General features: G+C 38.4%; 1 protein-coding gene across 2 annotated transcripts in view; it reads right to left on the bottom strand.

The window, feature by feature from the left end:
- The window catches only part of EEA1 (early endosome antigen 1), a 77,850-nt gene that overhangs the window by 41,140 nt on the left and 21,078 nt on the right, over positions 1-15,632 (bottom strand). For both annotated transcript variants that reach the window (XM_042467791.1, XM_042467792.1), the window contains 9 exons: positions 15,023-15,077; positions 14,840-14,905; positions 13,832-13,871; positions 10,455-10,568; positions 10,242-10,363; positions 9,340-9,495; positions 7,416-7,532; positions 5,881-6,219; positions 1,438-1,587 (listed from right to left, as the gene is read on the bottom strand). In XM_042467791.1, coding sequence (XP_042323725.1) covers positions 1,438-1,587; positions 5,881-6,219; positions 7,416-7,532; positions 9,340-9,495; positions 10,242-10,363; positions 10,455-10,568; positions 13,832-13,871; positions 14,840-14,905; positions 15,023-15,077 — 1,159 coding nt within the window. The remainder of the gene's footprint in view (positions 1-1,437; positions 1,588-5,880; positions 6,220-7,415; positions 7,533-9,339; positions 9,496-10,241; positions 10,364-10,454; positions 10,569-13,831; positions 13,872-14,839; positions 14,906-15,022; positions 15,078-15,632) is intronic.

The raw sequence follows: 15,632 nt of genomic DNA, 5'->3' as shown, positions 1-15,632 counted from the left end.
TCGGGGAATAGGGATCCAGCCTGTGTTAGATGGGGTCACACTCCCCCTGAAGACACAGGCTTGCAGTTTGGGGATACTCTTGGAGTCAGCTTTGAACCTGGAGGTCCAGGACTCTGCTGTGACCAAGAGTGCTTTTGCACATTTAAAACTTGTATGCCAGCTATACCCATTCCTTGAGAAGCCAGATTTTGCCACGGTGGTACATGCCTTGGTTATATCCCGTTTGGACTACTGTAATGGGCTCTACATGGGGCTGCCTTTGAAAAGTGTTCAGAAAATCTAGTTGGTAGAAAAAGCTGCCGCCAGGCTATTAAGAGGGGCAAATTACAGAGATCATACAATGCCCCTGTTGAAACAGCTTAATTGGCTGCCAGTTTGTTTCCAGGCACAATTCAAGGTGCTGTTTATTACCTATAAAGCCCTACATGCCTCAGGTCTGCACTATTTGGCAGACCGTTTCTCCTGGTATGAACAGGCCTGGACTCTGAGATCCTCTGGAGAAGCCCTTCTTTCCATTCCAACACCTTCACAAACACAGTTGGTGCGGACACGAGAGAGGGCCCAGGGAGATCAGAACGGCTCCCTCCTTGATGGCCTTCTGCTGGCAGGTGAAGACCTACCTGTTCACACAGGTGTTTAAGGAACTGCTATAAGGACAGGCTGGGATGTTGGACCACTTTAAAAATTCTTTTTAATGTACTTTTTTTTTAATGTTGTTAATTGTACTGTTTTTAATGCTGTGAAGCCGCTCTGAGTCCCAGTCCTGGGAAAGGAGCGGGATACAAATAAATAAATAAATAAATAGATAATATTTGGTAAGATCAAAGGCATTATGAAAAGAGGAAGACCACGTTCCTGATGGATAGACTCAACCAGTGAAGCCACAGTCAAATATGCAAGATATGAGCAAGGATATTTATGATAGGGTGATTTGGCGTTCTCTCATCCGTGGGGTCACATAAGTCTGACTTGATGGCAGTTAACAACAACAATAAAAAAGCACTGGAGTAAAATGAATATTGTTGACAGTTCATTGACTGTAGCCAACGTTCAAGGTGGACTACTGATTTCAGTTCAAAAGAAAGATCAGCCATGGCTCATTTACAAATCTCACACTAATAACTTCACAAGGCCCTCAGAAGAACTTTAATGCCTGTTGATCCTCTTTGCAGCTGCCAAATTTATTTGTGATCATGTCTCTTCCCCTTATTTCAGTACTACTAAGTATGAGTTTGACCCGTGATGCTTATGGGCTTGTTATTTCCTCCAAATTAGATATGTGCTCATGATCTTCCCTTGATAAGGTGAGGAAAACTGCACATTTACTTGGTACCCACAGTTAAATGCAACAATATGAAAAAGGGTGTTTAATTACCAATTAAACAAAGTTAATAAATAAATAGCAACTAAGAACTAGATCTTGCATATAATTCCTACCTCCTCCTCAGCACGTGAAAGTTTTATTTGAAGATCAGCAACCTGCTGTTCCTTGTCCATCAGCTTTTCACTAGACAGCTGTCTCTGCTCTTTTAGTCGTCCATGTGCTTCTCCAAGTTGACGCTCTGTCTCCAAAAGTTTATTGTGCAACTGAGAGGAAAAGCTCGTCTCATTTTTTTTTCCAGACAGAAATGTCACACTATATGTTTTCTATAGCTGCATGCAAATACAGTAGTATCCTCTAATCAGGTGATGTGTGTATAGTTCACAGAAACAGATTAGGAATCCAAAGTGGACATCAGCTAAAATGCTGGACTTAGTCTGACGTTTTGTTTTGTTTTGACTATGTTGTGTGCCTTCAAGTTGACTATGTTGGGTGCCTTCAAGTTCTTTCCAACTTATGGCAAAATACAATTGTGCATTCTTGGTAAGATTTGCTCAGAGGTAGTTTGTCTTTGCCTTCCTCTGAGGCAGAGGGAATGTGACTTGCCCAAGGACACTCACTTGATTTCTTTGAAGGAGCAGGCATTCAAACCCTGGTCTCTCAGAGTCATAGGTGGGGTACAGACCGCCAGAAAGAGACGGCCGGGAGTCACGTCTCTTTTCCATGTAGCCGCGCCACAGCAACCAAATTGTGTGATGCGGCTATGCAAGAAAAAGGGAGCGCTAAAAAGCGGCTTTTTTGCACCACCGTAAATAGCTGGCAGCAGCATGAGCACGTCGCTGCTGCATGGCTCCATCTGGAAGCCGTGCAGCAGTGACATCATTGCTACGCGTGCCGTCTATTCAGCGCCACGCAGCAGCATGCCACTCACATGTGATAAGGGTGTTCTTTTTGGCCCATCTGTACCGGGCCATAGTTTACCATTCAAACCACTAAAACACACTGGTTCTTTGTTTTGATTTACTTTGTTCATTTCTGAATATTCTAACTATATAAGCAGCAATTGTTTAGATTATGCACTCAATGCATAGTCTGCACTGAGTTTCAATGACTATGTTTATTTTCAGGCTATCTGTTCATCCATCCATCCATCCCTGCACAGAGAGAAGGACATCCTTGACTGGGTGTGTTTTTCAAACTTGGGTTAGTGTGTTTGTTCCTGAGGGGGTGTGGCTTCTGTGAGTCACTGGGGGTGGAGATAGCAGCCTAGCTCTATGACAGCGGTTCTCAACCTGTGGGTTGCGACCCCTTTGGGAGTCACAGGGGTTGCCTAAGACCATCAGAAAACACTTAGTTCCAATGGTCTTAGGAACCAAGACACTGCAATTTTACAGCTGGGGGGTCACCATAACATAAGGAACTATATTAAAGGGTCATGGCATTAGGAAGATTGAGAACCACTTCTCTATGAGAACTGAAGAGATACATAAAATAAATGAAACAGTTTATATTGTTATAGTAAAATAACCCATAATATCTTAAGCCCATACTAAATTAACACATTTTCATTCTCATTATGTTGTTGTTGTTGTTGTTGTTGTTATTATTATTTCATTAAGCTAAGACTGTAAGACTTTAGAATGATTCTGCAGGAAATATCTCAGAAAGTCAAGGGGAAAAAACACAAACCAACCTCTCTCAAATCCCAGGCTAGCAGACAAGCTAATGGAGCAGACATTCTCACTATACATCTTCTATCAAACAGTTGAACAAGCATGTAAGTCAATGATCAGGTTTCATCCATAACAAAGCAATATACTATCCATTCTTAGATTAAGGAATAGAACATTGCAGAATGTGTATCCTAATCCTAGTTTAGTTTTCACTAAAATGGTGCATGATACAAAGAATCAGACTGCTGTTGACTTATTAACTGACATAAAAAAATATATCAGTGCTTCAGAATTTATACTAGTTATCCTAGAGCTCTCAAAGGTCTAATCTGCACTGCAGAAATAATGCAATTTGACACTACCTGCCATAGCTCATGCCATGGAATTCTGGGATTTGTAGTTCTGTGAGGTATTCAGCCTTCTCTATTAGAGAGCTTTAGTGCCACAACAAACTACAAATCCCAGGATTCCACCGGATGGAGTCATGACAGTTAAAGTGGTGTCAAACTGCTTTATTTCTGCACAGATTAAACCAAATTGCCCAGTATATGGGGTCAAATTCTATTAGTAATGAATATGCTGAGAGCCATAAGCACTTTTCAAAGTTAGAAATATTAAGAGACAATCACCCACTCCATAGCCCACCACTTGTCTGAAACAGGCCTGCAGTATCAGTGTCGTATGGATGAGAAACTAGCAAGAATCTACCCAGAAGCTGCTTTCTTGGGGCCCTAGCTAACTCCTGAAAAAACTATAAGCTATCCCTAATTGATTTGGCTTTTTGCAGCTGGCATTACATAATTACAGTAGATTTTAGACATGTATGTTGTTGTTCTTGTTGCTGCTGTTGTTTTATTTTATGGAAATGGAAAATACTAAGATTTTCAATGATGAAAATTCAGTCTGGATAAAATGAATTCCTTTTTGACTATCACAAAAAATACCAGTAATCTGAACTTTCGTTTTGGGAAATATATTATTTCAGAAATTCTCCCACAGAAAATATTGGACCCAAATCCTATTAATTTGCAAATCCTCTATGACAATGAAATCAATTTCCAACTGAACTCATCAGTTAGATACCATGGTAGAATTTTTATGCTTGGTTGCTAAGTACCCATTCTACAAACAGAATTCCAAATAGGATGACAGAATCTTCAGCTCTGGCACATCATCAAAGAAAAATATTGTCAATGATTGCTATTAAGCCACAAGCGATGTGTAGAACTAAAAACAGGCACAGCATCAGCATAAATCTAGTACAGGCACATAGTTTGAAAATAAGGGCAGATTCCTCATGTTAAGAAAATGTAAAGCAACTGTCTTAGAAAGAATCTGCAAAAGACTTAGAGCAGAAATCTGCAATTTGCCTGAGAACAGTCACGTAGTAAACTAGAGAAACCAGCCTTCCTCTTCCAGTGCTAAAGGAATGTTTGGCCAGATAATAAAAACTGCTGCAAGGGAGAAAATATAAAATATTTAGATGTAAAAACCTGCCAGTTTCACCCACAATGTTCCAGCTGTGGCCATAACATGGATTCATTGAAGGAGTGTCCAATAATAATTCCAACACACCTTGTTTGAATTAATCTTGTTTTAGAGACTTTGCTGGATGTCACTGATATTAATATTTGCAGCCTCTACTCTATTAACTATCCACCAGAGGCAGACACTTTGTGCCACTTTAGCTGCCAGCCACCTTGTACAACAGTATTGGAATTTCTGCCTTCCATATACCAAGGGACATAGAATTTTTCCTCAAGGATGTGTGGCCTTAAACCACCAATAAGACTGGTCCTGCTACTGAACCAGGATGACTGTTTCATAGGTTCACCTAAGAAAATTACTGCCTCAGCTACAGTATTAAAAGCCAGTGTGTCCAGAAGCTACAGTCATCCTTGGAATGATTTGGGAATTGTCCTCCGAAAGGATAACAAGAGCCCTCTTAATTTGTAATAGGAGAAACAGCCTAGAGATTAACAGCTAATACTACTAAGAACTAGAGGGTTTTTTTTTCAATTTTGGCTTATGAAAGATAGGACTCAAAGATTCCTCTCCTTGGAATATTGCCAAAGGAATGTATAGTAACATCTAAAATCCACAAAACAAAACAGCAACACCTTTATTGGACCAACCAAAATGCACAAAAGAAGTGGCTGCCTTTTCTGTATAAGCATGCAGGTTGGGCTGGAGACAAATTACTTAGACCACTAGCATGACATTGTGGTTGCATTGCTTAGGGAGCTTTGGAAAAGCAGAATAAGAGGATTGTATATTTTGTGCCTTATCTTTCCTATGAAGCCAACTTACATTTTTCTGCTCTTTTATCACTGCTGGTTTATTTGAGCATTTAATATTGTTATTATTTTATTATTTTTTGTGAACTGACTTGAATCATAGTGTAAAAGGCAACATGCAAATTTAGTAATGCAACAGTAATGCTGGAGATCTACAAAATCATTTTGACAGCCAAGGAACGGGAAAGCTTTTTGCCCTCAAGTATTCCCTATCAAAACAGGTCAAGGGCCACAGACCAGCAGTGACTATAAATCCAGCCTTCCATCATCCACACACTGACCCAAGTTGCCCATCCTTTGCTTATACATACATATGTTAGCATTTAGCAGCTCATAAGCAAGAGTTCTTCTTGAACACGGCCATACTGCCCAAATAGCCCACAAAAAAAATATGGATGTCGGCTGTGGAAGCCTTCGACTTCACATACCTTCCTCATATTCACCACCATTATAACCACCATTATAACCACCATCCCATCTTTTCTCTTTCCTCCAATCTGTCTTGTTTTCACTTTAATCTGTTTAGAAATCCCAAGAACAAGAATATTAACGAAAAAATTATAAAACCCTTCTATGTAATAAATCTTACCTGATTAAGCTCATTTTGAAGTTGCAGACTATGCTGTTCTTTTTCCTCTCTTTGCTGCTGTAACTGTTTAAACTCTGCCTTAAGATGCTGGTATTTGTTCTCTGCATCTGACAATTCTTCCTTAAGTTTTTGACTTGCTTCTCCCCTTTCACCTAATTCTTTCTGTAGCCTCTGTAATGAGTCCTCAGATGCAGATAGCCTTGCCTGAAGTTGCTGACAATCCAAATCCTTTTGATTAAGGGTTGCTTGCAGATTCTTTTTACTTATTGATTCCTCAGTTTGCTTTTCTTCTAACCGAGTGTAATCCAAATCTCTCTTTTTCAGTTTTTCTGACAGACTCTGCAAGATCAGATTAGATGTGGATGACCAATAGATGCATGCTCCAGGTAGCAAGGTCTACCAGAGAGTAATATGCCATTTCTAATCTCACCGTATTTTTCTCTATTTTTTTTCTGATTTGTTCCCTTACACCATTAAGGTCAAGAGGACTCATAAACAAGTAAGAGGCAATCATATCCTGCACAGCAAACTGGCTGAAATATGAGCCATCCTTGAAACCACATTAATTGTTATATCCTGATCCCAAAAACTGATGAACCAATATGTGCAGAATAGACAGAAAGTCCTGTTGCTTAATAGAGTAATGTCTCTGAATGGGATTATTTCACTATACAGTCGCCCCTCAGTTTTTGCGGACTTGGAGTCCACATCACTCACCCGTTTGTGGGCAGCAAACGAAGGGGGATAAAATGGGACGCGTGCCACCATTCAAGCCAATAGGGCTTGAATATTGGTGGTTTTTTATTTTTGGCAGGGGAACCCAGAATGGATCCCCCACAAAACCAGAGAGGCAGCTGTACTGTAAATATGTACTATCAACTAAAACTGATGTAGCCTGGATTGGGGTACTGCTACAGTATGATTATAATGAGATGAATTCAATCCATCTCCACAACAAAACAAATTAACTAACTTAACCTAAAGCAGATGGTCTTTCCAATTGATAATATCTATAGTACAGATATGGGATACAACTCCCAGTCTCACTGGCCCTGTTGGTGAGAAGTCTTACATTCACAATAGGACTGTGGCTCCAGCTTCCACTTTCTAAATGGCCATAAAGACTCAGAAGGATATCTGACACAATCGAAACAATATAGGGATTGTAGTAAATACAGCATCCATATGACCATTTTTCTTAACTGGCCACATACTTTTAAACCTGAGAAATATCTGGAGATTAACAACAGTGTCATCTTATAATTTCTGTATTTCATCCTTTCTGAGATCAAAAACGCAGCCCTTCAAACATCAAGTAATGGGATTATTCTTACTGGATTATCTCTGAAATAGTCAAGCTACTATTGAACTAGTCAGATAGCTTACCTATCAGTTTTGCTAACTTGACAGCATACATACTCATTAATTTCATTTTTTACATTTCAAGAACACAAAGAGAACTTCATCTGACCCCCTGCAAAAGACTAAATCTACTAGAAGTTGACACTTTCAGGTATATGTAATATATTTCTTACCTGATTTTGCTGTGTTAATTCGTTAACTGAAATTTGAAGTTTTTGAAGTTCCTGTACATATACAGCAACTTCCTGAGGTCCTTTGGCAAGTTCAGCTCTTAACTGATTGATGGTAGCCTTTAAAAAATGGCACAGCAGAAGATCATTTCACATCTTCCGCTCAATGTACATACATTCCATAACAGAAATAGAATAAAAGTAAGTTCTGATTGCCTTAGCGTAACACCAGGCGGAAGAAACTTAATTATATTCTAGAACATCCAACCACAGAAATTTTGTAACTACATCATTTCTTCCAGTTTCTCCAGGAAAGAGCCTAAGTTCTATATATGTCTAGAATACTATTTACTAACTGCAGAAGAGGTATGGCAAGTCAGAAACCTGGCATCTTCTTCCAGTGATGTGCTTTCTTCCCAAAGTACTCAGAGCACACTCCCTGACCACCTCGGCATCAGGCGTCTGGCTGCCAGCCAACAGTCTTTATGAATAAATTGAAAACAGAGGTCTACTCTCCAGTCCACCCAGTATTTCCACCATGACTTTCCATATTCTCTCTTCCTTGCCCACAGACATTTTTAAATGTTTTCCTGAGTGGTGGGCCCCAATATTAGCTAAAGTGTTTACTCAGATCAACAACACAGGTACAATTCCAGGGGGTTAGAAACAGAGTATATTTGTCCCCATTTACAAGAAGCAAGATCCCAATAATTATCAGCCTAATAGTCTTTTGGATATTGACTCTAAGTTATATAGTAAATGTCTGTTAAATAAATTAAAGGATTGGGAAACTACTAATCATGTCATTCACCCTGAACAGGCGGGCTTTAGGAAAAATCAAGGTACTATTGACCATTGTTTGACCCTTTATTTTTTTATTTTTTTAGGAATGTTGGGATCTACCAAACTTTTTTGATTTAGCAGCTGTTTTCGACTCTACTGATAGAAACCTGTTGTGGCATAAATTGGCTAACACTAATTTAGATACTCGCCTGTTATTTTTAATTAAGGAACTGTATTCCAATACAACTGCTACAATAAGAGTTGATACTTCTGGATCATTGACAGCTCCCATTCACACAAATAAAAGAGTAAAACAAGGCTGTCTATTGGCACCTTTACTCTTCAACTTATAACTTAATGACATAAAGCTCAGAAATTTTTCCACCCTCAGTTTGATCAAAGAAGATTTCTATTTTGTTATATGCTAATGATATGGTTCTAATATTGCTTACTCCTGTAGGTCTAATAAGGCTGCTTTCTAAGCTTAGTGGTTTTGTTTCTAAAGAAAAGCTGAACATTAATTGCACTAACACAAAGGTGATGGTGTTTGGGAAAAGACATTCTCATTTCCAATGGTCTATTAATTGAACAACTGATCAATGCCGAGAACAAGATTGAACAATGCCAAGAATTTTAATACCCTTAGATTTAATACATTTCACAGAAAACCTCTCCTGAAATCCCCATATAGAAGTTACCAAAGCAGTAGTCCTGAAATCTATTGGAGCAATACCTAGATTTTATAACACTGCAGGGAGTCAGTATAGAACCATTCAATATTTGAACGGTTCTAGAATAACAGCAACAATATTTCATTTGCCAAGTTTCAAATATTTTGAGCAAGCAGGTAGCAAATCAGTTTCAAAATGCTAAATCATTCATAAGACCACCACCATTCTATCACCTAAATACATTCAGAAGCACTGCCAACTAGGATTAAAAGTAGTAATATGAACAAGAATAGAACTAGATTTATCAATATAGGTAGGCACCAAAGGATGATATGAAGTGATAAAGATGGCAATGGAGATTATCCAACTTATTTATTAATTAAAGAGCCCTGTTAAACAAATGAATTAACATTTGTTTTTTTTGTGGAAGGATTGTGGCTCATATTCACCTATGTTTTGGCTATATTCAATACCTGTGAGGTTGTACATTCTGTTCGCAAATGACTGCACTCATCTTTGAGTTTTTCAGATTCTTTCTCCCGCTCCAAAGTCATCTTGTCCATAAGTGTTTGAACCTGAACCAGTTCCTTCTTAAGAACAGCAACATCTTCCACACCAGGCCTCTGAAGCTTTACAAAAGCAAAAGATGATTACTTTTATGGAAATCAGAAATATTTTCAATATGACTTCTAAGAAATATTCCATCTTGACATCTTAGGCTGGGAGCATAACAAGTTGCCCAAATATATTGCTCTACTGCACTCACCATAATTAAACCTGTTTAACTGCAGGAAGGTAACTGTCTCAGCCAATTCAATATTTGAATGGTCCTAGAATAGCAGCAACAATATTTCATTTGCCAAGTTTCAACTATCTTGTTGTAATTTCAATAGATGTTTTTACAAGAACCTTCTTTTACTACAGTACTGTTTATCTACATGCACTGGTTCTAGATTAAAATTTTTAATATAGACTTATTGTCTGTTTTTCATACTTGAAAATAGCTTCTTAGGCAGAATGGTGTATTGCAGTTAATGAATTGTGCACACAAACTGTACATTTTACCCAAAAACAAAATAAGTACAAAGTAATTCAAGGATATCAAACTAAATAAATCCAGCAAATAGAAGGGAAATGTCATGTGGAGAGATTAAAAGTTATACATATTTCTCTTCTAGAATATTATTTTGAGCATCGAGAAAAATAGCATATTCTTGATTGACCACCATTGTTTTTATCATAAATAAATCACTCCCAAAGATGCATAATAACAGGTGACTCCAAAAAGCTATTGGCAAAATTATCAAATAGCTAGAAGTATCCTCTTCTGATTGAACAAGTCATGATTAAAACATGATCATATGATTTGACTTACCAGCTCTGTTTTTAAATCTTCACATATACCTCTTTCCTTCTGTAGTTCTTGTGTCACATTTGCCACTCTGTGTTCTGCAGCTTCTCGAAGGCTCTTTTCTTCATCATATTTGGCTTTAAGATCTAGATAAAGGAAAGGGTGTAAGAAAGCTAATTTGCTGAGTTTTTACAAAAAGAAGACATTTGACATGATAAAATAATTGTGGACACGTACCCACAATTTCAGTAGCCAGTTGTGCTGCTTTCTGTTCAAACAAGTCTTTCATCTGCTTAATATTAAACTTTTCTACTTGACTCTCTTCTAGCTGCTGTTCTAATGATTCCAGATCTGAAAAGAAAGTGTAATTATTGAGTAATTCAAGGGGAAATAATATTTTACTGATATCAAACACATTAATCTGCCTATTTTAGCCCTCTCACAGGAACCTTATTTCACTAACATATGGAGAAACGTTGAAATACTTATACAGTTCAATACTTGACACATATACTTGGAATTTAAGTTTCACAGTCTGCTTAGAATGGCACAGTTATTCAATGTTACCTAGCTAGCCTTTTAAGCATAAGTTGAAGAACATCTAAACTTTTGTAATTACAGTAGTCCCTTCCCTTACATGGGGGATCTGTTCCAGATCCCCACCCCCACCTTGGGTAAGGGAAATTCCATGTAAGCTCAAGCCCCATTAAAGCCAATGGGGCTCGTGTTTGTGGTGGCGTGGCGGCATGCACGCCACAGGCACACGGGCTATTACTCTTTTTGGCACGCGGCACCATTTCCTCTGCCATGGCTTCCAGCATATGCTGGAAGCTGCGTAAGGTGCGCCCGCGTATAACACAGGGATACTGTATAATATTTAATTCAATTTCAAACAGCCTAAATTCCAGTCTAGGAATAATCAATGATGGTTTCAGCCAGTACTGGAGCAAAAGATTTAAAATTCCAAATCCTATTTTATTCCAAACCAGGTCCCCTTTTCACCCAAATCTTTGAAACTGTGATTTTTATCAGTCTCAGTTCATTTACAAGCTAATATATGAAACTAAACAACAAAGTTATTATCTGCTTTCTTCTAACTCGTTTTAAGTATAGCGCACCCGCGTCATACGCGGGTGCGCTATATGCGGATTTGGGCATACACTCAACCCCATGTAGAGCTGCGCGGGAGCATATGGGACGCAAGGGGTGGCACACGCATGCCGCCACGTGCACGAGCCCCATTCAAGTGAATGGGGCTCAAGCATACACATTTTTGGCTTACGCGGGGGGCAGGCGGAACGGATCCCCCACGTAAGCCAAAGGCGCGCTGCATTAATGTTATCACTAAATAATAGGCTACAGTTTAGAACCCAATCTAAGCTGTATAATATTTCCCACTAGCCCCTTACTAGTTGAATTTAAAACCACAAAAATGATGACCCTCACTATATTACTAATAGATAATTGTAAATACATTTCATATATCATGAAAAAGACATTTAGGTTGCCTCTTAAGAAGTATGTGGAACATACAATATTAACTTCAGTATGCAGCTAAGATTCAAAATATTCAACTAAATTCTAAATTTGCTTAGCTAACTTTGTAGTTTACAAAACGTTAGGAACTCCTACAACACTGGAAACAAGACTGTAGCTCAGCTATATTCTATAGATAAATTTTAAACAAATTTCAAATTCCTTCACATAAATCTTGACTTTATTCTTTGAGTCTATTTTCCAATGCCAGCCAAATAAATCAGAAAATATATGCTCTTAAAATATATAGTTGTATATAGACTGTGTATAAGTTAAGGGCAGGTTTTGAGGCTAATATTATGATTTTCGATATGACTCATGGATAAGTCAAGGGTAAAACCTAGGGGCTCAGTTTGGGGCTCCTTAGATCCATTCCATGCAAAGGCAGATGCACCAGTACCACTTCAACAGTGGGGAACCATTCCAGCCGTCACCATCTTCATTTTCCTGCCCAGGCTTTTTACCACTCTACTCAGAGAAGAGGATAAAACTTAAGGTATAGTATTAACACTTACCAAAAAAAGGAACCATTCCGAGGAGAGAGGTGAAAGGTAAGAGCTTAGTCCAACTGAGGAGAACCTAAAACAAGTACTAATCCCTTCTACTCTCTCAGTATTCCTTTGAGAGGAAGTGCCAAACAGCCGCCACCACTTTCCCTCCCAGTCATTTAGAAAGGGCAGAAATAATGCTGTGATGGAGCAGAAGGGGGAATCAGTGCTTCTTTTAGGTTCTCCTGGGACAAACTAAGCTCCCACACTGGGACAAACTTTTGCCACTCTACATAGATAAAGAGACAGTTCTTTTTTTATGAGAGTTAAGGTACAGTAGGGGTGTGGTGGCTTGGTGATTAAGAGCTGACTATGATGTTCACAAGGTTGGTAGATCAGCAATTTGAAGCCCAAGCACCACCTGACAGAATGAGTCCCAGCTTCTGCCAACCTAGCAGTTTGAAAACATGTAAAAATGCAAGAAGATGAATAGATACCACTTCAGTGGGGAGGTAACAGCATTCCATTCAGTCATACTGGCCTCATGACCATGGAGTTGTCTTTGACAACATTGCCTCCCAGCTTAGTAACGGAAATGAGCACTCCCTTCTACAGTGGAACATGACTAGATAATCCTGCCAAAGGGGAAACCTCTACCTTTAAGATAAAATACTTAAAATGAGCTATGACTAAGCCCTCAAACAGATGGGCGGCTTGGAGCAGCCTCTGACCAATCAAACTGTGAGTGCAGCCTGAGCAGTGTGGGACCATAGTGACCAAACAGTACAGTCCAAAGGCCGGCCACCACCACAGTCCGCAATGGACAGCAAGGAGTGGTTTTTTGTGTTCCTTTTGCAGCTTGGTTTGGGCCGCCTTACATGGCTACAGCTAATCTTCGGCCCAATCCAGTGGTGTGCATCATCTGAACACTATGTCCCATATTGGCCTAAAGCTGGCGCTTTTGGCCTGCCTGTTTCAGGCCTAAGTCAACCCAGGTTTCTGGGGTCAATTTTTGAGTAAAATTTCTCAACTTATATACAAGTATATACAGTACTACAATGAAAAGCTACAATTAATTGCTTCAGAAAACTTAGCTCTGATCAGTTAAGTAAACTGAATGTGTATCAATTATAAAACTGTAATAGCCTCAAATATCTGGCCTGCTAAAAATAGCAATTCTGACTTGAGCCCTCAAATGTCATTTAAATCCTTATATTGTAGCCAAAATAATGTTGTAGATCTTTACATTGTAGCCAAAACTGAGGAAAATGTTGGACAGGAGCACAAACTACAGTTCAAACACAATCCAAGAAAAAAGAGATACATTTTTCTCCTTGTTATCAAAACACAGAACTGTTGTATAGTTTTCTGCAATATTTGAAAGATGTTTTAAACTGAAGGATCTCCACTACAACTGCTTTAATCTCTTTATTGAAATAAACAATGTTATTTGTCTTCTTAGAGATGTGGGTCACACTGCATTTTCTCGACAACTGGAAGTAACTGGTATTGTTTCTCTCCCTCATTGCTAGACCACCACTACAAAAACTAGACAGCCACTGCAAAAACTGCTTTTAAAATGTTTATCACCTGTAGATGCAGCACTTGTCAGTCCATCAGGTTTATTCTCCTTAAAAAGAAAAGAAGAAAGGCGACTAGATATTGAAGATATGGAAATGTTTTCACAAGTATTTAGGAGAATTCCATTCAAATATGCACACTTTTATACTTCATATTACTGTATAAGCAACTTAAGAATTGGTTATTTATGCAATACCAACTGGCGAACAGAAAAACCAAGATGTTTAAAACCACAAGAATAAGTCTACGTTTGTTGCAAAACTAACAAATCAATTTCTGTACATCAAAGTGCTTATATAAGAATCTACTACATACTAGGAATTTAAGCCAGTATGCAACTGTCATTAATTTCAGTAACACTTCTCTAAAATTAATAAATGGCTATGCAACAACTATATTTTATTGACATATACAAAAACTGTAAATACAGGAAAGAGACAGAAAGTTTTTTCTGCTAATATGTTTTTAATTACTGTTTGGAGGTATGGCCTGTTATCAATTAATGATATTTTTAGAATTAATTCTAGAAACATTTTAATTTCTTCTTAGCATTCACTGTACTGGGAAACAGTAGACAGGAAAAGAGAGGTTAACAATGGGAAGACAGAGAAAGGAAGCACTGCATGTAGAATAGGAAGATGTAAGAGAAATAGGAAGCTAAGAAGAAAGAACTAGATGGGTGGTAGAGAAGAAAACTAAAGCCCACAGCTCAGCAGGTTGCTGAGGGGAAATGTGAAACAGTAAAATGAGAATGTGATAGTGTGGTTTAAAAGAAAAATTAGTTTTGATGCTGGCACCAACATATAGGTTAAGGAAATATTACTAAGTAAAATATTTAATGGTATGCACGGGGAACACAATACACCTATTATAAATTATATTACTTCAATAAACAAGTTATGAAACTAATGGAATCTGGCCACGTGCCTTACAAAAAAATGGTAATAATCTTCCTTTTCAAGGCTGATAACAAACTGCTTGTAGTAAACCTGCTTCAAGTATTTTTAAAGCAATTACTTGATGCCTCTGCCCTTGAACTTTTTCTAATTCCTTCTTCAGCTCTTCAGAGTACCATCGCTCCTCCTGAACAAACAAAATTAAAACCACTTTATAAGCTTACAGTTTCGACAATCTTCTACTGTATTTTTCAAATTGAAACAAAGAACTACATTAACAAATACAGTAATGCACATTTCCAACCTTAAGTGAAGCTTGCAAATCTTGAACTTCTTGTCGCAGTAGCGTTATGTCATCTCTGAACACAGAACATATTAAAAAAGGATAGAAATGTTTAAACTTATATTTAAATTAAAATATGTATTTCCAAGACAATATATTTCATCAGAAACTTTGAGTTAGCCCCCAGAATTCAAATTTAAGAGCTAGATAGAGGTTTTTTCTATCTCTCCTTCTTAGAAATGGTAAAACAATTAACACACATGACTAAAGATGAAAGGCAATTCAATCATAAATATATTTATTCATTAGTAAGTCATGCCAATTCCAATTGGGCTTGCTTTCTAATTAGCTCGACAGCCTCTTAGGGGCTTGACAGACCATCTCCTTTAGTGTCAGATGGGGCCATGAAAGGGCACCATAGCCACTGGCACGTGGTTTTTCCATGCTCCTTTGGTACTGCGTCAGGTAGACGCAGTGCCAGAGCACCGTGACGCTGTGCGTTATGTAGTGCAGCATGCAGCATCACGCCAGCCTGGGGCAGAGTTGGGGCGTGCATCATGTGGATGCCACACCCTGACTCTGCCCCGAGGCCAGCCTTAATCGCCAGTAGGTACAGCCCCTTAGTCTGACT

Source organism: Sceloporus undulatus, chromosome 5 (assembly GCF_019175285.1).
Source record: "Sceloporus undulatus isolate JIND9_A2432 ecotype Alabama chromosome 5, SceUnd_v1.1, whole genome shotgun sequence".
Lineage (NCBI taxonomy): Eukaryota > Metazoa > Chordata > Lepidosauria > Squamata > Phrynosomatidae > Sceloporus > Sceloporus undulatus.
The sequence above is the reverse complement of the archived record's forward strand: the minus strand, read 5'-3'. Positions and strand labels throughout refer to the sequence as shown.